Source organism: Carassius carassius, chromosome 29, assembly GCF_963082965.1.
Source record: "Carassius carassius chromosome 29, fCarCar2.1, whole genome shotgun sequence".
Classification (NCBI taxonomy): Eukaryota; Metazoa; Chordata; class Actinopteri; order Cypriniformes; family Cyprinidae; genus Carassius; species Carassius carassius.
Genome location: NC_081783.1, coordinates 7,973,694 through 7,996,784, shown reverse-complemented (window position 1 = coordinate 7,996,784; position 23,091 = coordinate 7,973,694). Strand labels below are relative to the sequence as shown.

The window sequence follows — 23,091 nt, the reverse complement described above, 5'->3', positions numbered from 1 at the left end:
GCAAGTTGTTAGGTGAATTCATACAACCTTAGTTTTATACTTTTATACAAACTGCTCATACACCATTGAGGTTTACGTTTAGGAATGGACCTTAATGCTTAGATTTTTTATAAAAAAAAACAATTGTATGTTTTTATACAAATCAGATCATACTAATACAAAATTCCTAAAATAGTTGCATTTTTTATTACATGATAAATGCTTGAAATGAGTTTTGTAGGCAAAAATACGTTGTTCATACCTATTGTTTTTTAGATAATTGCACTAATTATTTTAATTGGTTTTGTTTAATTAATTTTGTAACTGGATAGTGAAGTTATAGCAGCCAAAAACTGGACAGCAAACATGGAAGCTCTTTTAATAGAGATGAAAAGCGTCCCAGATGGGATCACTGCATTCTTCCCATACTTCCATTTGTTACTTAATATATTTGAATGAGAAAGTGTGTCTAAACTTTAGTCTGGTAGTGTAGACTGTGTTATAAAATTGTTCTCACATATTTTTCCCTTTCATGTCACACATTCTTTTTCTTCATTTCTTCTTGTGAGTCATTCTGTTCAGGCTAGAGTGTTTTATAAACTGTTACTGCACTTTTATGTTTTAAGAGCAGAAGAACATATTTTTCTTCTCATGAATTCCTGTGTTAACATTCGGCACTTTATTAAGCTCTTTTTCTCTGTTCATTTATGTTTTGAGTCTGATGTGATTATGAGAAAGAGGCAGAAGGCAGCTCTCATGAGAAAAAGATGAAACATGGATCAATTCGGTGACCACTCCAAACTCATCTTTTTGATGAAGAGCTCCATTATGCTTTAAGTCCAGCTGCAGGATTTACATGTCATAAACACAGCGGAGTCATTGCAGTTAGCTTCAGTGCAAAGATGCAAGCTGCTGAAGAACTATTGGATTAAGCCTAAAATATGCTCATTCTGAGCTCTCGTGACTGTCCATGACGTATGATCTTTGTAAACCAATGATGTCAGTGTGTCAGGGTAAGTTAATGAATGTCTTTGCTAATCTAAGCAGTAGACATCTCTCCCAGCCATTTATACCTTGAAGCTTTAGCCAAGAGATCAAGAGGAACTTTTAGGGTAATTTTCCCTCATTTGTTTTGTTTCAGGGTTTATCTCTGTTATTAGGAAGCTGAGAAGTACTGACCAATGTGCGTTTCCCAAAACCATAGTTGCTAACCTGTAAGGAAGTTACTTGATATTATGTGTATATGAAGGGCCGTGTCCAGATACCACGTTTTGCTTCTTATCGCTTATTTAATTTTTGATGCTATTATTCTGTACATTGACTGTGGTATATAGTCAATACAGACTCATAATGTTTTGAGGTGCTGAAAGGTTTGATGTACAATCAGGAAATTCTCTGTGATGGCCTCAGCTCCCTCGGTGGGTGTCTGTATTCCCATGACACAGCTTTCCTTTTCCTCCTTCACTCACATGGCACCCAACGATTCAGAAACCCCCATAACTTAAGAAATCTCTGCTTTGTTTGGCTTTGCTTTTCTCTTGTTTTGTTAGTCTTTAAGAGACTGCAGGCTGAGATCATGAATCAACTAGCCAAAAGAGAAGGACAGGCATCAGAGGGATGCTTATGTTGACCGGACATCTGCTTTGACCATTTTTCTTATGACTTATGGAGAACTGCTCCCTTCTGAGTAACCACAAGTCTCTCAGGATGATAGAGCAGGTTAGAATGTACCTCAACCTCATGCAGACTTATAAACACTTGTTCTGATTTAAACATAATCTGATGGACGCAGCGTGAGCGTCTGTCTAGGAGCTGAAGGGCTTCAATCAACTTTAATCAGTGTGTTTCAGCCTCCCCCTGAAACACCGTTGGAGCAATGCAGCAGTCTCTCCACGGCCCATTTGCACTGCAGTTTACTTTAACCTAGCAAGTTCTGAGGAGCCCTCAAGGCCACAAAACCTGAAAGTAAACACACAGCACACGGAAAGTGTTTACAAATCTGCCAATGACCTTTTCCTACGTGCTTCAAATGTGTTTTTGAGGATTTTAATCTGAAATCAACATCGTATATGTGCATTTGTGTATCAGATTGTTGAATTAAAGGCTAGAGGAAGGGAGTGCACCTTTAATGTCTTTAAATGTTAAATGAGCAAGTGAAAACTGATAGGTGAAATGTACGAGTGCCAGGAATATAATGGCCTAAAAATAGAGTTTGTCACCAGATGAGTGGAAAGAAAATGTTAGAGAGGTCAGAACTAGCAGCTTGGCTGTGTGTGTGTGTGTGTGTGTGTGTGTGTGTGTGTGTGTGTGTGTGTGTGTGTGTGTGTGTGTGTGTGTGTGTGCGCAAATGGCTGTGTTTCCTTTCTCTACGGGTCAACAGTGACGCACACTCAGGGTTTGACAGGATGTGTCAGGCTGATCCTTCTGCTTTCATGTTCATCTATCGGTTCAATTCTCTCACTTTTTTGTCTTTCTGTTCGTCTCTTACTTTCATTTGCTCTTTCCCAGTGGAGAGCAAAATCAATGTGTCCCTGTCTGTCAGTATGATATTGCCTTGCAGGCTTCAATTTTCCAACAAAATGAGTGCAGTGGATGTTTTGAGATATAATATAAAAGCTGCAACACAATTTCTCTTGTATAAAAAAAAAAAATTATATATATATATATATATATATACACACACAATATAAATATGTATTGTCTTTATTAAACTTATTGAAGGTTAATTCTAATTTATAAGTAATACACTAATGTAAAATGTATTAGTATACACTCATATTTAAAAGTTTGGCTTTAGAATTTTTTTTTTTTTTTCAAGGAAATCATTTGTTTTATTCACTAAAGAGGCATTAAATTGATCAAACGTCACAGTAAAGACTTACTAAAGATTCAACCATCAAGATATCAAGTCTTGATATAATCATGATATAATCGATGTAGGATTGTGTGACACTGAAGACTGTAAGAGTAATAATGGCTGATGGCAGATTTGCCATCACGGGAATAAATTACATTGTAAAATGTAATAAAATACAAAACAAATATTTTATTTTGTAATAATAATAAATTGTTAACATTAAGTAACATTAACCAAAGATGAATAAATGCTGTACAATTTGACATATTCATTCTTGTTGCATGTTCATGTTAGCTATTGCATTAACATGAACCTTATTGTGAAGTGTTTCTGAAATATTTCAGAATAACCCTCAGAGCTCATTAAAATATTGTTTTACTTCTCAGTAAAGAAATATTTCTGCGTTTTCTCAACAATATGAGTAAAATCCAGATAATGAATTCTGAAGAAATGAGTGTAACTACAGTAAATGTCACAATAATGCAATGTTGTGAAACTTTAATAAGTATTTTACATCTGGTATTGTGAATTTCACACACACAGTCTCAAAAAAATAGTCAGCCAGTCTCACAGTCACATCTTGACTGACTGTCCTGGGGTCTTGTTCCTCTATTATGTCCAGTCTGTGGCCCGCTGGGACAGCCTCAAAAGTCCCCCAATGGAATTTAGAGAGGGAAAAAAAACACTTTGTCTTTCAGCAGTGGTCTTTTTTCTGCATGTGCCGTTTGTTAGTAGAAGTCTCAGGCCATTATTCACAAAGCTTACAAAGGTCGGGTTAGGCTAAAAGCAAATCCCTCTTCAAGCTAATTATTGCTCTCTGAATACGTGGATCAGACTCTGTGCCAGGTTCAATCCAGACTATTGACTGGAGTTATTTCTATGCAACACATATTTCAGTGTGAAAACTACTTCACATGGTGTCCCAATAAAACCCAGTTAATTGTGAATCAAAGGGACAGCTTTATCTTATTGTTAGTCATGCTAACATGCTTAACCCCTTGGATATGCAATCTCTTATCCAAGATTAGGCTTTAGGAAAAGGAGGAATTTAAAAATATCCGCCCTTAATCAAGCTGTAGGGTCCATTTGGCCAGCTGAGAACCTCCATATGGTCCAGACATGTGTGTGTGTGTATGTGTATGTTTAAGCTGTTGGTCTGATTAGAGTCACCATGAAGCATTGCAGAATTCCTCAGCTGAGAGTACAGCAACATCCTCTGTGATTCAACTGGAAAATGTCCAATGGCAAATTAAAAGGCAATTAATTACAGTATCATTTAACAAACAAAGATGCAAACATACACAAATGAGCCAAGAGACAGGATGCCAGAGAGAAGGGAAGCCATGACAGTAGCGGCTGGGGTGCATGCAATCCAGACCTCCCTTCCTCCCTGTATTGTCCTGTTTACCGACCTGCTCGTTCGGTTGTTTGGATGTTTTCCTTCAGTCCCCTGAGTCGATATCCTCCTGTAGCGCACGGGCACTCGCCTGACTTAATCGCTCCGGTCTGGCTGCTGGACATCATTAAAAGGCTCAGAATATCGACTCCGGGAAGTCTAATGGAGTCTGGTGTGCGGTGCATTGTTTGGAAAAAAATGCCTCAGATTTTGCCTTTATCAGATTTTAGACTCGCATCTTGCTCCATTAATCCCATCTTCCCTTCCCTTTTGACTTCGTGCAAGAGGCTGTGATTTTCTGTTCTGAGGAATAAATGCCACTTGAAAGTGCTGAAGGCATTGATTTATTTCTTTTTGCACCTGACCTGAACCTTAAAATACAATGCCTTCGAATGAATGTTTAATTTACCTGTCAGAATTAAGTGTGGAATAGCAGTGGAAAAGCAAGAATGAATATGGAGCATTGGATGCCAAAATCACTGTTGTTGTACTTTTTGAAGTCATGGCATGTCCGTTCTTTGTCTGCTGCGTACAGTCTGAGTATCATTTCAATTAGTTTTTCCTCCCATCTTATCACCGGTGACCTTGTGACCCTCGTGTCTGGAGGAGATTTAAGATGTAGTGTGGTTTGAACAAGGTCACACAGGTCTCTGGCCACTAATGGCATCTGTTAAATGTGACGAGTGCCTTCCTATCAGCCCAGTCTTTTTGGTTATGGAGACTGTGAGATTTCTTTTCGGACAGTCAGGGATGTGGTTTAGCTCACTACCTCACTGGTTCTCAAACTCTCCAGGTCGAATGCCACTTTTGATCCAATCGACCAAACATTTTCAAGGTTCCTCAAACGACCTCTTTAAATGAACTGATTATCTTAGACATTCACAAACTGTCTGCCACAGAGAGATTTACTCATTCTGGCTGATAATTAAGTGGGGAAAGAATACAATGATATGTGCATTACTCGTTTAATTGGATTCTCCTAGAGGACTTTAAGATGAAGATATAATCATAATGTAGGTCAGGAAATTTGTTTCAGTTGTCAGGGCAAAAATTCCTAATGTACCTAATACATATATTTCAGTTTTATTTTAATTACTGAAAATAATTTGCAATAGTTTAAGCTTTAGTTTAACAATAATAACACTGATGTACTGTATGTGTATATCAGTATAAGTTTAACTATATATAACACTAGGGAAAACTCCATGAGAAGCACTGTCCTGGCTTAATGCACAGCAGGTTCCAGCCATTATTAACAGTCTTGTAAATATAGCTTCTGCTTGACCTTGTTCCTCTTGTGGTTAAAGGGCTTAATAAATGTTCTTGAATGTGTCTATCTATGCGTGTCTTAAACGTTTCGTTTAGCCTCAGTGTAGGTTAATATTCAGTGATGCACCTCATGTCCAGCTAACCACACTGACCGCATTCATAAACATAATGAGCTCTGTTTCCTCCTCCTGGTAAACACTCAGACCCTGTGACAGGTCACCGCCTACTCTTCTCTCAGAGCATCGGAATGTGCCGGAGACATAAAGAGACTCACTTTCCATGTGGCCCAAGCGTCCACTGCAGGGCAAAACAGGGGAGAGATGGGCTACATTCAGATAGTCTAGGTAGTTCACTAGGTTTTGAAACACAGCCATTCAGATGCACATTTGTTGATTTGAACTATGCCCATTTAGGACTGTGGGAAAGAGATGTGGGATGACTCTCATTCTGAATATATGACTGCAATAAAGAGAGCAGAATTTCGAATAACACACTGTAATGGCTTGATAGTCCAGCTGCTTCTTGTTCTCTTTATGTATCATGAGGGCCTTCTGAGGAGAAATCTGAGTTTCGGCATAACAAAGGTTGTTTGGATCTTTGTGTTCTTGACACACTTGTTTTAGTCTGTGTGTGTGAGAGAGAGGAACAGAGGGCTCGTGGGGTTGTCCTGCAAGTCTGGAAGGTTATTCTTTGCCATTGTGCTTTCTGGTATCACCAAAAGTAACTCTTGACCCATAAATATTTAACAGAGCAGACTTTAATAGAAACTTCACTTTCACCTCTTCCTCCGCAATAGACCCTCGGCTGGACTTTGTTTTCAGCTCCCCTCACCCTCTCTCTCACACATAAATATTTATAAGTGAATGAAGGGAGAGAAGTTTTATTAGGACATCTTTGATTTAATGTGATGAACCAATCACGGGAAGATAAATTGCACTTCCACTACAAAGTATATAAAAATACCCAGCAAACCTGAAATCATGAAAGACTGTTAGCACATTCCACAAATACTGTGGTGTCCTGATATTTTGGTAAATTATTATAGGCAAGAAAATTATTTTTTTGTGGGATATGTTTGGTAAGCATAGAAAATTAACCTAGCATGAAATGTAGATATCTGTTTCAAAATTTGAAATGAGGATTTTAGCATACATTGTCAGAATTTTGACATTGATCTATTAAATTAATTTTTGTAAACATGGTTTTAATTATTAACTGATTTTAATGACAACAAAAAACAGTTATGCATGATTTTCTCCCTATTGCAAAAATATTAACATTTTTTTAACATTTACACCATTTAGAAATGACATTATGTGCTTTAAATATTTTTAATTTATATATATATATATATATATATGTGTGTGTGTATATATATATATTGTAGAGTGACCTTAATCTTCAAGCTTGTTACCCAAATTATTGATAAGAAAAATTTTGGGCATTCATTTTTATATTATTTATTCTCAAACTAGTTGGCCCATACTGAGTAACAGCTTAATTTGATCTGTTTAGGCAACCCTGTGCTTTAAAAAAAAATTTTTTTTTTTTTTTTTTTTTGGTTGTGAAAATTGCAAACCTAGAAAATTAAAAGCAATTATATAAAATGTTACTTAATTTAATTTGACTTGCTGCCAAGATTGACATTTTTTTGTACCTCCTTTCTCTGTTTTTCTTTTTCTTTTCCTTGTTTTAAGCCCTACTTTTTACCCTATTCACAGACAGTGCCTGCATTTGTTTAAACAGAATTCAGGCGCCATATTCACTTTCTTTTGAGGAGCTCTCTGTTATTCAAAACTAGAGCATTTCCACATACCTTCATTAATTCTGAGGAGTAGACGCACAGTGGGGTCTCTTCCTCTGGTGCGAGCAGCATGGGGTGCGTTTGAGTGTGGAGTGTGAGACTGTGTGTGTGTGTATTAGTACAGCTCTAGTCCTGCACCCCGGAGACCACCCGCTGATTATGTAAAACTCCTCTGCCTTTGAGTGTCTAAGCACAGCCGAGAGGGAAGTTCAACATCTATATCTCCTGTCTGACCCGTCTAATCCCACCGTTTTTCAGGTTCTGATTACACAGATCAGGGACCAGCATCAGGATCGAACACCAACCCCAATCATCAGTCACTCCGACTGGCATCTGACAGCTCCCATGGTCTGCTAGAACCTTCTCCACACCAGCCCCACTTCACTTCTACTTCAAAGTCCCATGGTCTATCTGAGGTTATCTCTTTTTTTCAACCGATGATGTCCCAGGAATATCAGTTAGATAAAATGGGTGGATCTAATGATAGAAACGTATGATTCGCTTAATTAGATTCTAATATGTCAGTAAGCATAGTGTATAGAATTAGCTTGAAGTCTCAATTAGATCACTCTGATGACGTGTGTCCAGTTTCGTGATCCATTCCATGTGTTATCTTTACATTCCTGTCTCCTTTCATCACAATATGGTGTATTGCAGCACATGATGATTTCAACTTTCGTTACTTCCCTTTGTTACTCTGAAAAACTGTATACTGGATGATACATTGTATATTGCAAAAACATTCAGAGAGCATTTCGGTCATGGTGACGAAATATTTCCTTGCAGTGTTTGGCATTGGATGTTAAAAGCTAACTTCAAACATGCTGCAGACTTTACAGAACTTCCACCTGTTTTTAATCTGGCATACTTAGCGAAGTTTGCAGCAATTACCATTTAGAGATAAATTTCTGCTTGTTCATGCCAAAAACACAGTAATCGATCTAATCTTAAGGGAAATCGTTATGTTCACAGTCTGTGACTTTGGGACCTAAAATTGTCTGTGTTGACAGAAGGGGCTCTGTAATGCAATGGGTTCTGTTTCCTCTGCTCAGGGACTGTGGACTGAAGTTGAGGCTTCCTACTGTATATGCTACTCCTGAAGGATTTCCTCTGTGCACTTAACATTGTTTTTGTAGGCACATTCTTTTCTTCTATCTCTCTCTCCTTTTCATTTGACACCACATAACATATTTCAAGGGGAAAACACATGCTGTGTGTCCTTGGTCTGTACTAGCGTTGATATCTATGATTCAGCACCTCAAGGCATTTGACAGTTACTACTGTAGTCACATAGATAATGATTGACTGCGTTAGACTTATAGTGAGCAGGTGAGAGACACAGTCAACATCATGGGAAACAATGTGAAGAGCAAAATACTAAACATTACTGAGATAATGTATTCACACTTTTTAAAGGAAATATGGTGTTTTAATGGTTGCTAAATCATTTCTAGGTGGTTTCTTCCTGATCCAAGTCAACATTCCCTCCATCAAATCTCTACCCTGAATTAAAAAATTAATTGCTGGTTTTGACTGATTTGATTTGACTGATTGACTTTAGTTGGTTTATCTTTGCAGCCAAAAATCACCCTTTCCAGCCAAAAATTGTCCAAAACCCCATAAAACCAAATAACTAAAAGCCTCTGTTTTGCTTTGTTCATTTTGTTTTGTTTTATTGAGTTTAGTTTAGTTTAGTTTTTTGTTTTGTTGCTTTGCTTTGTTGTTTCGTTTTATTCGCTTTGTTTTGTTTTGTGTTGTTTTTTGTTTTGTTTTGTTTAGTTTTTTGTTGCTTTGTTTTGTTTCGTTTTGTTGCTTTGCTTTGTTCTTTTTTGTTGCTTTGCTTTCCTTTGCTTTCTTGTTTTGTTGCCTAGGTTTTTTTTGTTTGTTTATTTGGTTGTTTTTGGTTGGTTGTTTTTTTTTTTTTTTTTTTTTTTTTGCTGTTGTTTTGCTTCGCAAAAATCCGTTATATATAACAGCATAGAACTTTTGGTATGGATGGACTCACCTGTTGGTACCTGACACAATATCTTATGCCCTGCTTTACCTGCGTTAGTCACAGATTACAATGTAGATTGGAAATGTAGTGTGTGACTGCACTGGGCTGCTCTCAGAACTGATCTGAGATCAGTGATCTATGGATGTGAGTGTGAGGCCATCTGGGCTCAGCTGCTCTGGAGGTATTGTCAGTGGAGGTATTGCTTGTGGCTCCCTGTGCTGCTCCACATTACCAGGGAACGGTTGCCAGGGCTACCATTTATTAATATCCATCTATAACTTTGAGCACTGTGCTCATTTGAGCAAATAATGAAGACAGCCACTGGTTTCAGGGGAGGGTTCGCTGGCATGTGAGCACGCAAATCTACATACTTATTGTGTTCAGGACATAATTGAGTCTGTCTGTGTGTTTACAAGCTTGTAAATAATGGTGCAATTGAATAAATTTTGCATAAAGTATATGCAATCGCATATGTTTGTGTTTATGTAAATAAGCAGCAATAGGAAATTGTCAACTAGGCAAATTAAATCTGTTTGTCAAAAAAAGGTACTGGGGTATGTGAGTATATATGTGAATGTATAATTTATAATGTATAATAAGAAGACTCCAGCTTTTTATTGATTTTATATATTTCCTGTCTTTAATTGCTTTTATTAAATGAATCAGTGATGCATTCATAGCACTGTTATTCATTCATTCCAAGTTGATTTACAACTAAAATAGTTTTTAAGAGATTTTGAATATTCATGTTTCTGCTCTGATTCAGCTATGTTTAAGGGCTCAATATAATTGCAAATAATATAATCAGTGGTATTTATTCTGTATAATATTTCCCTCCATATCAAGTTAGGACCACTACAGCCAGAAAAAAACTAATGGAGCAACCCTGCCCACTGCTGGTTGATTAGTAACCCTTACAGAGACAAGGATTTCACATTGGATATACATTGTGCTACAAACGGTCTCTGTCTGTAATCTTATGTAAATTTACTCAGATGATGTCCCTAATGATGAAAATATTGGGTGTGGTTTTATCTTATCTCCACTGATTGTGGGTTCTTGTGTTAATTAGTAACGGCCTTTTGCTGGGTTTTATGGTTTGATAAAGTATTTTTATGTTGTTATTGATGTGTGATGTCACTGAAAGAGGTAATCTGTTTCAGAGGAAAGGTTGTTATCTTTTATTAAAATTTTATGAAATCCAACAGTTGTTTTAAAATGCAAAGATTAATCATTCAAAATAAGATCAGCAATGTTTACAAAGGAAATAGAACCGATTTTGATTTCACGTTGACATTAATTTCATATTCAGAAACTTTCTGAACACCTGAGTAGAGATTTTGTATTAATAATGTGCTTTTATGAATACAACATCTCAGCAAGGAGGTAAATCTCCTCCTAGTCTGCAAATGACTCTGTTGCTATGCAGTAATGAGTCTGGTGGCAGAGGAACAGCCAGACATACATCTCAGCTGTTCACTAGGATCTGACTGGCACAGTAATTATCTCTGTCTAGACATTTGTCTTCATATAACAATCAAGTGACATGCAGTATTATTTAATTTATCTGAGCTTCTTATTGTTTATTAGAGATGAACTCAAAGTTCTTTTCTGTTGGATTGTTTGAAATCAAAGTGATGATTTTGGTCAAAATCTACACTAAACTCAGAGAGGTCATTTAAAGTGAAGTCAAATTATGTCATTACTTAAGTCACTTTAGTCAATGCTTTCACATGTCTTGAAATATAGTACTCGAATTGCATGGACTTCTTTCATGGTACATTTCAAGTGGTTTTAGGCCACTTGCTCAAGAATGCTCAAGCTGCTTTTTTCTGTACACTAAGTAAAGGAGGGATGGATGATATCTAAGTCTAAAGTCAAGCTGTATCAAAGGAAGAACATTTTAATAAAAATTATTCTTATGAATCTATGTGTGAGCCTTGTGATGGACTGACCATTCATCCAGGGTTTTCCTCCACCTGTGGCTCAAGATGCTGGGGTAATTAAAAGATACAGTTCACAACTTTAAAGGAAGTTTATATCTTTTCAGAACGAAATAAAGTTCAAAGTAAAGAAATAAAAAACAAAACAATAATGGACTGCAATTGACCTTACAGAACTGGGCTAGTATTCCCACTTCCCATTTATAAATGCTGCAGGGAAATACAGTACTATTTCATAAAAACTTCAATGGCCAATTTTCATAAACAAGGCCTATTTTAAATTTTCAGAGCAAAACCAAGTTCAAAACAAAGAACAAATAAAAAAGAGTTGGTCTAAATAGAATGAAATGTAATATAGAATTACAGTAAAATAATATATAATCATAAGGAGGGGTGAGCCACTGGCTCAATTTACCCCACTCCCTCCATTTTAACACATTCGTATCATCCAGCAGTTTAGAGCTAACATAATGCTAGTAGTGAGCCTTATATTATAACTTCCCAAAGCACAAACACACAACCGATCTTACAGATTTGTCTGTAATTGTTCAAACACAAGAGGCATGGGCCTTGGTTTAATATTATTATTATTTTTATTTTACAGAAATGTAGTTACCAATTATTCCATGGGTATCTCTTCATCACATGGTGAGTAAAATACATAACTCTTCACATATTTATGGTCATATATCACCAATTTTTGCCTAAAAACAAGGGGTGGCTCAATTTACCCGCGGGTTTAATTCACCCCACTCCCCTATAAAAGAAATCCTCTGGAATAAAAAAAAAAAAAAACAGAAGTTCATGTGATGTGAAGTTTGAATATGTGGAAGTGTGAACTACTGCAGAATGGAAAATTTTAAGTGAATACTAACTTAAATTTGGATATTTTCATCACGCAAAGTTGCTGTTTGCCTTCATATGTCTTGAAATATAGTGTTTGAACTACTTTACTTCTACTACGTATAGAGTTTTTAGGTCATTTCAGAGCTTGAAATCATCCACATCCACTTTCATTGTATGTTCCAATGAAGAGAGAAATACATGGAACTGCATGAGGATGAGAAATTGACGACAGTTTTCATTTTTGGATGAACTATCCCTTTAAGTGTTTGCACAATAAAACTTTCTTGCGAAACTTCCTGACATCGAAAGGCAGAGTGATGGTGTTGTTAGAAGAGGGCGTTCAGGAACGTACTAGCCAACAGTACATATGTAACAGGAGACATTAGCTATTATTTTTTATGCGACCAGCAATTTGTTCGCTATGCCTGGGTAAATGCACTGCACATTAAAGAAGGGCATAGGGAGAGAGACACTGTGCTTTTATTACAGTAGTAAAGATTAGAGTCACAGCCAAAGTTCCTCCCCCTCAGCTACTGCACATGGATCTGGTTAGGACGCCTCTGGTAATGCATGTAGTTTCAGATAGGACATACACACCCTTGCATACACACACACACACACACAAGACAGAAACTCTCATGCCCTGCTGTCACAATCTGTGTGTGGACTTGCTTGGAGCAGATGGTCTAAAATGAGCTCCTCAGGCTGGATGCTGGCTCTGTGTCTTGTGGTTCTTGAAGGTAACAAAAAAAAATTGTGTATATGATGGTGATTTAGTCTTGCTGGTGTGGTGTAACTATGTGGCAATCATGCACTGTATGAGTAAGACTTTCATTGAGGCAACATTTCTGGTCACCATCTGTCATTGTGTCATGTTTGTTTGGTTTATGTGTAAATTAAATTTGCATGCCATTAGCCTAAAAATGAATTCTGCCTTAAAATGTAATTTGTTTGCTCACTTTAACCATAAAACGAATCCGTAAGAGATTGTATGATTAATGTTTTTTTAATTCATAAGATGATTATATGTATGGTTTGTTTACTATATTTGGCTTGTTTACATTGTGGTTTGTGAGATTTTATGCATGTTTTTGAGTTGTTGTGCAGCTGTTGGCTTGCTTTTACTGTTTCAGTCATAATGTAATGTGAAAACATTGTCATCTCGAATCATAAAAGGCATAAGTTTAACCACAATTGCTGACCTTTGTTCACCACATGTGCTGAGTTTAAAACAGTTACTCTGTTGTTCTGCATGTGTCTCTTCTCGTGTGTCATCACAGGAGGCAGATATGCTGTGTGGGCCAAAGAAGGATCAGGCAGTGAGAGGAACTGTTCGGCAATTCCTCCGGTACTCTATTCTTCTATCTATAGTCTGTCCATGTTTTCCTCTGTATATCCACACAACTGGTTCAGCCCTCTGCTAGGAATCATCTTTAGCTCAGAGAGCAGTGGAAAGAGAAAATAATAACCGTCAACAGCATACAGGTCTAATCTGGCCTCTCAGTGAAGAGATCTTCTCTTCTGATAAGAACTCAGTTTTTAGGTCATGCACACCCCAGATCTGATCTCAACGAGCTGTATGTGTGTTATCTGTAAACTTTCTCTGTTTTGTATCAGTTAAACTAAGTGTTTTTATATGGGTTGAGTTTGGAATTACGGGTTGAAAATTGAATTTGTGATAATTTTGATGCAATATATTTAAATGATTCATTCTCGTTGCTCCAGTATTTGCCACCAACAGCTGTAAACACGACTCTGAGGCTTCGTGATCTGAGAGCATCCATGATCCCCTTGAACATCTCAGCTTACATCATCCCAGCCACAGATGCTCATCTGGTAACTTCGAAAGATTGTCAGAAATGAACTTTTATATTTGAGGCAATACTGGTCTCCTGGAATTTATATTTCTTTTTTTACTTTTTTTCATAACCATATAAAATCACAAACCATAACTGTATACTGATGTCAAATAAGTTCTAATATAATTTTATCAAATCAACAAAAATACAAGAGAGGCTTTAAATAATAATATTTTTATTGTTATTTCTAGACAAAAACTATTTTTTTTGTTTGTTTTAAATGCACATTCTCTATGCAGAGACACCACATACTAAATCCAAAACTAGTTGGTCTAGAATTAATAATATGAAATATATCAAATGATATACAAGATTAAACATTATTCATCCCCAAATTTTAAATATACTGAATTTGTGTTTTTGTCCATTTTGTAGGCTTTTCATTTCTGACCCCCTAAACCTCGTCTTCTCTTTCAGTCTTCTTCATTCCCAGACATTACCTTTGTGATAGTAACTGTGTATGGTTTTTTGGCAGAGTGAGTACATCGCCCCCAGAGATGCGAGGTTGGCCTGGATGTCTGGCTTCACTGGCTCTGCAGGTGTGTTTCAAAATATTGCTGTATCACCATGCATCATTCTAAGTCACATTTTGTTTGTCACTTCTTTGGTCCCTGACAAACGGCCCGCTCCTGTCTTCTGTTATAACTAACAAGAGTATGTTTTTAATTTCTAGGAACAGCAGTAATTACTCAAAACAAGGCTGTTTTGTGGACCGATAGCCGCTACTGGATTCAGGCAGAGAGACAAATGGACTGTAACTGGGAGCTACAGCGAGATGGTGAGGAGCAAATTATAAGAGTAAAATTAATATTTTAAACTTGTCTAAATGAAGTTGAACATGTAGGTGAATGAATGTATTAAAACACATATTTAAAGGATATTGAAAGATGTTATTCTATTGATTCCTGGTCTAACTCTACTGGATCACAGCCTCCATTCGCAGCATTACCAACTGGCTGATCTTAGAGATCCCTGAGGGAGATCAGGTGGGCTTTGACCCGTTCCTCTTCTCTGTAGGTAAGCAAACAGAGCTAGTAAAATACTTTCTTATGTAAATTTAGTTAAAAGTATGTGTTGTTTCCTGTTATTTTTTTTTTAAATGCTGTTCTTTTGAACTGTTTTTATTCATCAAAATAAAAACAAATGTCAGAAAATGACTCACAGTTTCCCCAAAAGTTTTCAACATTGACGATATTAATGATAATACATTAAAAAAAATGGAAAACATATATATGAAATTGTATAATATTTCACAAGAATGATTATATATTTACTATTTTTATCTTGGTGAGACTTTTTCTCAAAAACATTAAAAATAAATCTTACTAAAGCAAGCTTTTTAATTGAAGTGTGTATATAAACTATATTAAGATGATCACATAAGCAACAAATCTAGTAACAAAGATTAAATCAGTTGTGAATAATCTGGTCATTATTCATTGCTGCTTTAGACATTTTTGGCGTCTACAACACCAACCTGGCTCCAGCAGGCCGGATCCTGAAGTCTATTCCTGATAACCTGGTGGATAAAATATGGACAGATCGACCTCCTCTGCCTCCTGACAACCCCACACGTTTACCTGACAGTGTCATCGGTGTGTGCATGTCTTATCAGCATCACTTGACTGATAAGTACCAAGCGAATAGTGCAAATGACAAACAGAGCAATAAAGCTCTGATTTAATCTCTAATGACTAGTGATATAACTTACAGTAATGACAGCTCACAGAGGAAATATTTTAGTTCATTCTGGTGCTAAGATAAAATCAATGAGGCATGAATAAAGGCATAGTCAGCCTAAAATAACTACATGTTGGTGTAAAACTACAGTATATGGCTGTTTTTCTGTGGGACATAAAAGGGGAAATTCTGTGCTTGTTGCTCTTTTCCTCTTTTTCAAACTTCAAATAAGATGCACAAAAAGAATCTTAGAATGAGTTGTGCGTTTTATTACTATTATCATTTATAAGTCTTCTGAATTCATATTATAGCTTTGTGTGAGAAACATATGAACATTTTGAGTGCTGTTTACTAAAAATCTTCCTGCCGAGACTGAAGCGTTGAGTCAATGTGGTGAACTTGAGAACAAAAATCAGTCTGATTCATGAATACATCATTTTAAACCAAGTGAAAAAGCTGATTCACTTAACAGATTTGATTCAAAATAGTGAATCTTTAGCAAATCAGTCTTATATGTATGCCTCTATGTTACCTTTTATTGTAATTGCATAGGAAAAGCAATTGTAAGGGTTAGTAAAAGGTGACAGAATTCTCATTTTTGGGTGAATTGTTTCTTGAAGGTTTTGTTGTAATTCAAATTTACATTGTGGAAATTCAGAAAGGACCTGGCCAATGAAAGTTGATCAGATACGAGCCCAAATAAGTGACAATCCATACAAGCCCACCGCTGTGCTGCTTTCAGCTCTGGACGAGACCGCATGTAAGCACAAAACAGCACAACACAAAGCCATCTCATGCAGGAGAGTTTCTCTGAATTGTTCTGTAAATCTCGTGTCAGGCCACAATTTCAGCTTGCGTCTCTATTTTCAGGGCTGTTTAATCTACGAGGCAATGACATTCCTTTTAATCCATTCTTCTATTCTTACACTCTGCTGTCAATGGATGAGATATGGCAAGTTCCTCCGTTTCATATTAATAGCACTATACTTAGTTGGTGTGCTGTACAATTTCTAACTAGCCTCTTTCATCAGGCTCTTTGTGCACATTGAACGAATTACAGAAGAGTTGAAGGTGTACCTGAACTCTTCCTGCTACCATTCCTATTGTGTTCAGCTGCTTGAGTACAGCTCTGTGCGCACATACCTGCAGTCCTATCTAAAGAGACTCGACGTGAGGGTGTGGGTGGGTACAGAGTACACCAACCAAGCCTTGTATGAGCTCATCACTGAGGTAAGACCTGGATCCGAAGAAATAAGCCTCTATGCTTGCATCTGTCAAAAAAGTATAGTTATGCACATCTACATCAGGCACATGTCACTGTGTGACAATATTAGATTGATATAATCAGAGGAGCCATTTCTATTCTTGACACACTGCACAGCAATTTCAGCCACTTTATTTTGCCCTTCCTGGTCTGTCTGAAATGAAATTATTTTATTGACAGATATGTAAATAAATATATGGTGAACATTAAATTAGAGCCTATTTGTGTGTATTTTTTACTTATTGTGACTAGATGTGCTACGATGTGCAAAACAAATCTATATAAATAGAGGTGTGGATGGATGGATGGACGGATGGGTGGATGGATGGGGTAGATAGGTTTATGGGTGAGTATATAGGTAGATGTATGGTAGATAGATGGATAAATGGATGGGTAGATTGGTGGATGAATGGATGGGTAGATTGTTGGACGGATGGATGGATGGATGGATGGATGGATAAGTAGATGGGTGGATGTATGGATGGGTAGATAGGTGAATGGGTGGAGGAGTAGATTGGTGGACAGATGTATGGATAGTTAGCTAGATGGATGGGTAGATTCATTGATGGATGGATGCATGGATGGAAGGATTGGTGGATGGTAGATAGCTAGACGGATAGGTAGATAGCTGAATAGATGGGCAGATAAATGGTTATATTGATGGATAGATGAGTAGATAGGTAGGTGGATGGATGAGTTGATTGGTGGACAGATGTATGGATGGTGGGTAGCTAGATGGATGGTAGATAGGATGGCTGGTAGATAGGTGGATGGATGGATGGTAGATAGCTAGATGGATAGGTAGATAGTTGAATAGATGGGCAGTAGATGGATAAATCAATTGATGAATGGTTGGATGAGTAGATAGGTAGGTGGATGAATGGACGTATGGATAAATGGTAGATAGCTAGATGCAGGGTAGATAGATGGATAGATGTAGATTGGTTGATAGATGGATGATTGATGGCTGGATGGATAAGTAGATGGATGGATGGATCCTGTCTGAAATTATAATTTCATAAGCCTGCTTGAGTCCCACAGTACAGGTGAAGATTTTACTGCTGATGAACATATCTTATGTCTTTAAGGACAAACTTCTGACCAGCACCTACTCTCCAGTACTGACCACAAAAGCAGTGAAAGATGCGACTGAGCAGCGTATTCTCAAAGAGGCTCATGTAAGAGAACACACACACACAGCCTTCTCCCCAAATGACTTTTGTAAAGCGGTGATAACCCTGATGGACACTGTTGACTGATACATGTTGTATTATCATAATTTCTAGATTGAGGGGCACTTTATCACATCATAAAGCCACATTAGCAGGCTAGACAGTCTCCATTCATTGCAGCATCAATGTCTTATCGCTCCTTATCGCACAACATCCATCAAACATATTGGGACCTTTATTCCTCATGGTGTTTGCTTGTATTCAGTGTTCTATTGACATATTTTGCAGAATAAGGTTTTTCAATCGAAAACAACTGCATTTGATAACATGCATGGACATGTGGTTCTGGTGTTTTATGGCCTAAAACCAGACCTCTGTCAACTGCTTCAATTAATCCCCTCTGTCTGGCTTTCGTCTGGTCTCAAGTGGGTGATTTTGTACTTCTCAGCCATGATGGGTGAACATCCATCCTTTTCCCCGCAGGTTAGGGATGCAGTCGCAGTCATGCAGCTTCTGATGTGGCTTGAGAAGAAAGTTCCAGAAGGCACAGAGAACGAACTTACAGCAGCACATTTTGTCGATCAGTGTCGCAGGTACAGAGCAGTGGAGTTAAACCCTCTTCGCTGATACCACTCACATACAGTAAAAAAGATGCTTTTACCTGTATTGTTCATTTTTCAAGGCTGTCGGTTCCAAAAGTATATGTACCATTAATTTATTTAAATTGTGCATTGCTTATTTATTTTAATTGTACATTTATTTACTTTATAAGCTTGCATTACAGGAATGACATTATTTGCACAAGTAGAAATTGTTCCTTCATCAAGGATGTTAATTTAGAAGATGTTTTCCTTGTGTACTGTAAACTTCCATTTTCTTGAGAATCAAAAACCCTTCACTGTGTTTTGACAGCAAACAGAAGAACAGCAGAGGGCCGAGTTTTGAGACCATTTCTGCAAGTGGGCCTAATGCTGCTCTTGCTCACTACAGGTATTGAATACTGTTCCTCTTCTCACCAAATTATAATGTTTAGCTTTTCAGTCATTTTTCTTTGTTCACGCTTGAATTATAATCATTATTTTTACTTATAATTACCTGCATTGTTCTTATTTTACAGTCCATCTAATGAAACTGCAAGGAAGCTGTTAGTGAATGAGATGTATCTGGTTGACTCTGGAGGACAGTACCTGTGGGTTTCATAGTACTATTAGTACATAGATATGTTTGTGTGCAAAAAACAATACACAGCCAAGCTCATGCATGCATTCTGTCTGATTTATGTTAACAGTGATGGTACTACTGATATAACACGTACTGTGCACTGGGGTGAACCCAATGACTTTCAAAAGGTACTGAATAGCAGGCATATGGAGTTACTAATGATGCAAAGCATAATAGGATGCTTATACTGAAATGAAAACTGTTTTCTCCATTTCCTACTCTGATAGGAGGCCTACACAAGAGTGCTCATGGGAAATATTGAGATTTCAAGAACCATCTTTCCTGCTGGAACTAGAGGTGAGCAGTTCCTCATCTTCAATCACAATCTCCATTCAAGCGACCATGCCATGATACTTCCGCAAGAGGGCGCTATATACACTGCAGACTTCTCACAGTGACCACTACAAAACCTGTCATGTGCCGACCGTTCAAGTGATTTTATTCCCACCACAGGCGTGAACATGGAGATGCTGGGACGAAGAGCATTGTGGGAAGTTGGTTTAAATTATGGTCATGGCACAGGTCATGGTGTGGGCAACTACTTTGGAGTCCATGAATGTAAGTCTGACTGTAATGTTTTTATATATTTGTATATTATATATTTATATTTTTATATACACTTATATTTTAAAGTGTAGGATAAGTTTGTTTAATTATGTGTGATAGTATACATTTATAATGTTACAAAAGATTTCCGTTTTATAAATCTTGTTCTTTAAAGCGTTCTATTAAAAGAATTCTGGAAAAAATATTTTAGCATTGACAATAATTAGAAATTGGTAATAAAATTAATTTTAAAATATACATTGTAACACTATTTAACAATATTATTGTTTTACCTTATTTTATTTATTTATTACAAATAAATGCAGCCTTGGTGAGAAAAACTTTCAAAAACACACACATATACAGGCAAGTGTATATATAGATCATATGCTGTATCCCTTCATCTAAGGTCTTTGTTTTCTCTCTGATAGGGCCTGTGGGTTTTCAGTCCAATAATATTCCATTTCAAGAGGGGATGTTCACATCAATTGGTGAGGAATCATTAAGCGGCTCATTACGATCGTCTTAGTTTGATAATTACAGTTATAAACTGACAAACTCTCCTCTAGAACCTGGTTATTACAAAGAGAATGACTTTGGTATAAGGATAGAGGACATTGCTGTCACTGTTCCAGCTACTACAAAGGTACATCCAACTGACTGAGGGTCCATAGCTCTGTAAATCCACTGCCGTTAGCCAAGGGCAGTGCCTGAAGAAATATTAATAATATGTGCATGTTTTTCTTGCTTAAAATAAAATTCCTCTTTTCTTGTTTTACTTTCAAGTATGGCAACAATTACTTGACATTTGAAACTGTCTCACTGGTGCCTTATGACAGAAAACTGATAAACGCATCTCTTCTCAGTCCTGAGCAGGTATTGTAATAGTGCCATAAAGTATTTATAACAAAATATTTTGTTTTGTTTTGTTTGTTTCTTTGTTAAGCACTTTGCCAGAATTATTGGCAAATATTATATATATATATATATATATATATATATATATATTATATATATATATACAGTACAGACCAAAAGTTTGGACACACCTTCTCATTCAAAGAGTTTTCTTTATTTTCATGACTATGAAAATTGTAGATTCACACTGTACCATCACATATCCATGTCGGTTGCTAAACATTTCTATCGTAAAACAGTTTTCTAATACAGTATTACATACATCTTTCCACAGACTCTAGTTGCATTGTGACAGTAAGACCCGAATTCTTTAATTTGATTGGCCATATCGATCATTTTGACATTGATGAACTCTGTTGGACCACTGTTGGCCCTAGCCCAGCCTGTGTCCGACAGCTTATCAGAATTACCGGTCCGAGCCCGCCCCCCCAAACCCCCCTAAAAAAAAAAGCTTATACTACTGTTCCAGATATTAAAATAATTAAGTTTTCTATGTAATGGCAAAGTGATTATATTTAGTTTCGTTAATTTTATTTAGTTGATTTAGAAAATGTTCTGAGCATTTCTTGTTAATTAAATATATATATTTTTTTGTATGTTTTTTTAACAACCAAGCAACCAGCAGCAGACAGTGACTCAAATCATGATTTTCCTTAGTTGTCTGTTATAATCATCAAAATTATCAGTCTGTATGTAATGAATGAATATAATATACAAGTTTCACTTTTTGAATGGAATTAGTGAAATTCATATATTAGTTTCATGTGTTTATTTTCATATCATGTGTTGTTTGATATATATAATATAAATACATCTATGTTTCAGTGTAAAAAATGTGGGTTAAGAACCACAGCTTTGTGTGTTTAAGTACAAGTTGTTTTCTAGTGTTGGTTTCTTTTGAAATTCTGCCCACTAACGTTCTTCACTGGAAATAAGTCTTGGGGTGGGGGGGAGGGGGGTGGGGGGTTTGTGGGTTAGCTGAAAATGGCCCTATCAGAAAACACTCACTGACAGCATTTTATTTGTTGTTGTCTTGTAGCTGCACTGGCTTAACAAATACTATGAGACCATCCGGAGCGTGGTGGGTCCTGAGCTGGAGAGGCAGGCGCTGAAGGAGGAGTATGACTGGATGATGAAGCATACGGCACCCTTCCTTATGGCTGAAGCTTCAGCTGTCATCTCCTCAGTCACACTGCTAGTAACAGTGCTGCCCTCTGTTTTACTGCATAACCTGTTGTAAAACAAGCACTAAAGGGTGTAACCGCTCCTATTGTGGGCTGAGGTGACAAACTTACTTTCAGGTACAAACAGAAAAGCTCCAGTGTAGCACACTTAAATGAAGTTTTCTATTATACAGTGTTCTTTCGCTCTCTTAATTCTTCTGTTATGTCCATTTTTAAGCCAGTTTAAATGGATTTAATGCCTCATTAGGATTTGTCCTGTGTTTGAACTGTTAGTATTTTATAATGTATTTTATGACATAAGTTGTATGTTTAATTAAGAAAGACAATATTAAGATTTAAAAATGATACACTGCATGTGAATGTATGAATATATTATTTTAAGAAAATCATTGTTTATCTATAGTTTATTAAAGTAAGATTACTACAGTATCTCCACTACTTTTGGTTTATCTATGACTGCGTCTGAAAGCTTAGGCAGGCAGTGAGGTAATGACTTGCAGGCGGCGTTTGCATGTAAATTTACCTCGCAAAACAGATTTTAAACTGACTTATTAGAAACAACAGACGGGTGATCTACATGAAAATACAGAGAACTTGGAAAAGTTGGTCAAAGTCGTTCATTTACACATAAACCGACCATCAACTGCGACTTTTATTTTATTTTTTTATTTTTTAGCTTAACTGTCACAGAATGGAAAGCACAGGTTTGTAGGTATCATAGTCAGCGAAGGATACATCTATGCTGCTTTCAGAAATCACTCATATGAAAGTATCTCAGTAAACAGGATGTGACACGATCATTGGATTCAGACATACCTTGATGTCCTCATACCTCTTTATCCTGCCTGTGTGTAGGCAGCATTTTACAGCTTTCGGATGCAGCCTGTGTGTTCTGTGTTCTGAGATTTCATACTTAACTGTCACAATTCCAGATGTCAAACAGAGCACTCCACTGAGTGAAAATATTAACCAGACACCATCAATTGCAACTCAACATAATTCTTTATGACACAGTAACATGAAAAAAAGCATATATCTTAAATGGATCTGCATGTTTCAAAAGGTTTAGATTAATTTCAGTTCAACACTGAGATTTAACTGCTGCCCAACAGTTCAGCCTTCATCATTATAAAACATATAAATAATAGTATATGCAC

At 36.8% G+C, this 23,091-nt stretch overlaps 1 protein-coding gene across 1 annotated transcript; it reads left to right on the top strand.

Moving 5' to 3' along the window:
• The first annotated feature begins 949 nt into the window (after positions 1–949).
• On the top strand, positions 950–22,536 carry xpnpep2 (X-prolyl aminopeptidase (aminopeptidase P) 2, membrane-bound). The gene is made up of 23 exons (XM_059515315.1): positions 950–992; positions 7,564–7,721; positions 12,677–12,830; positions 13,371–13,438; positions 13,816–13,926; positions 14,425–14,488; positions 14,623–14,727; positions 14,880–14,966; positions 15,401–15,544; positions 16,288–16,389; positions 16,500–16,581; positions 16,661–16,859; positions 17,982–18,071; positions 18,549–18,658; positions 18,978–19,055; positions 19,183–19,254; positions 19,354–19,414; positions 19,514–19,583; positions 19,740–19,844; positions 20,264–20,323; positions 20,402–20,478; positions 20,619–20,708; positions 21,790–22,536. The coding sequence occupies exons 1-23, from the start codon at positions 950–952 to the stop codon at positions 21,988–21,990; spliced, it is 2,331 nt and encodes a 776-aa protein (XP_059371298.1). The 3' UTR covers positions 21,991–22,536.
• Positions 22,537–23,091: the final 555 nt, after the last annotated feature.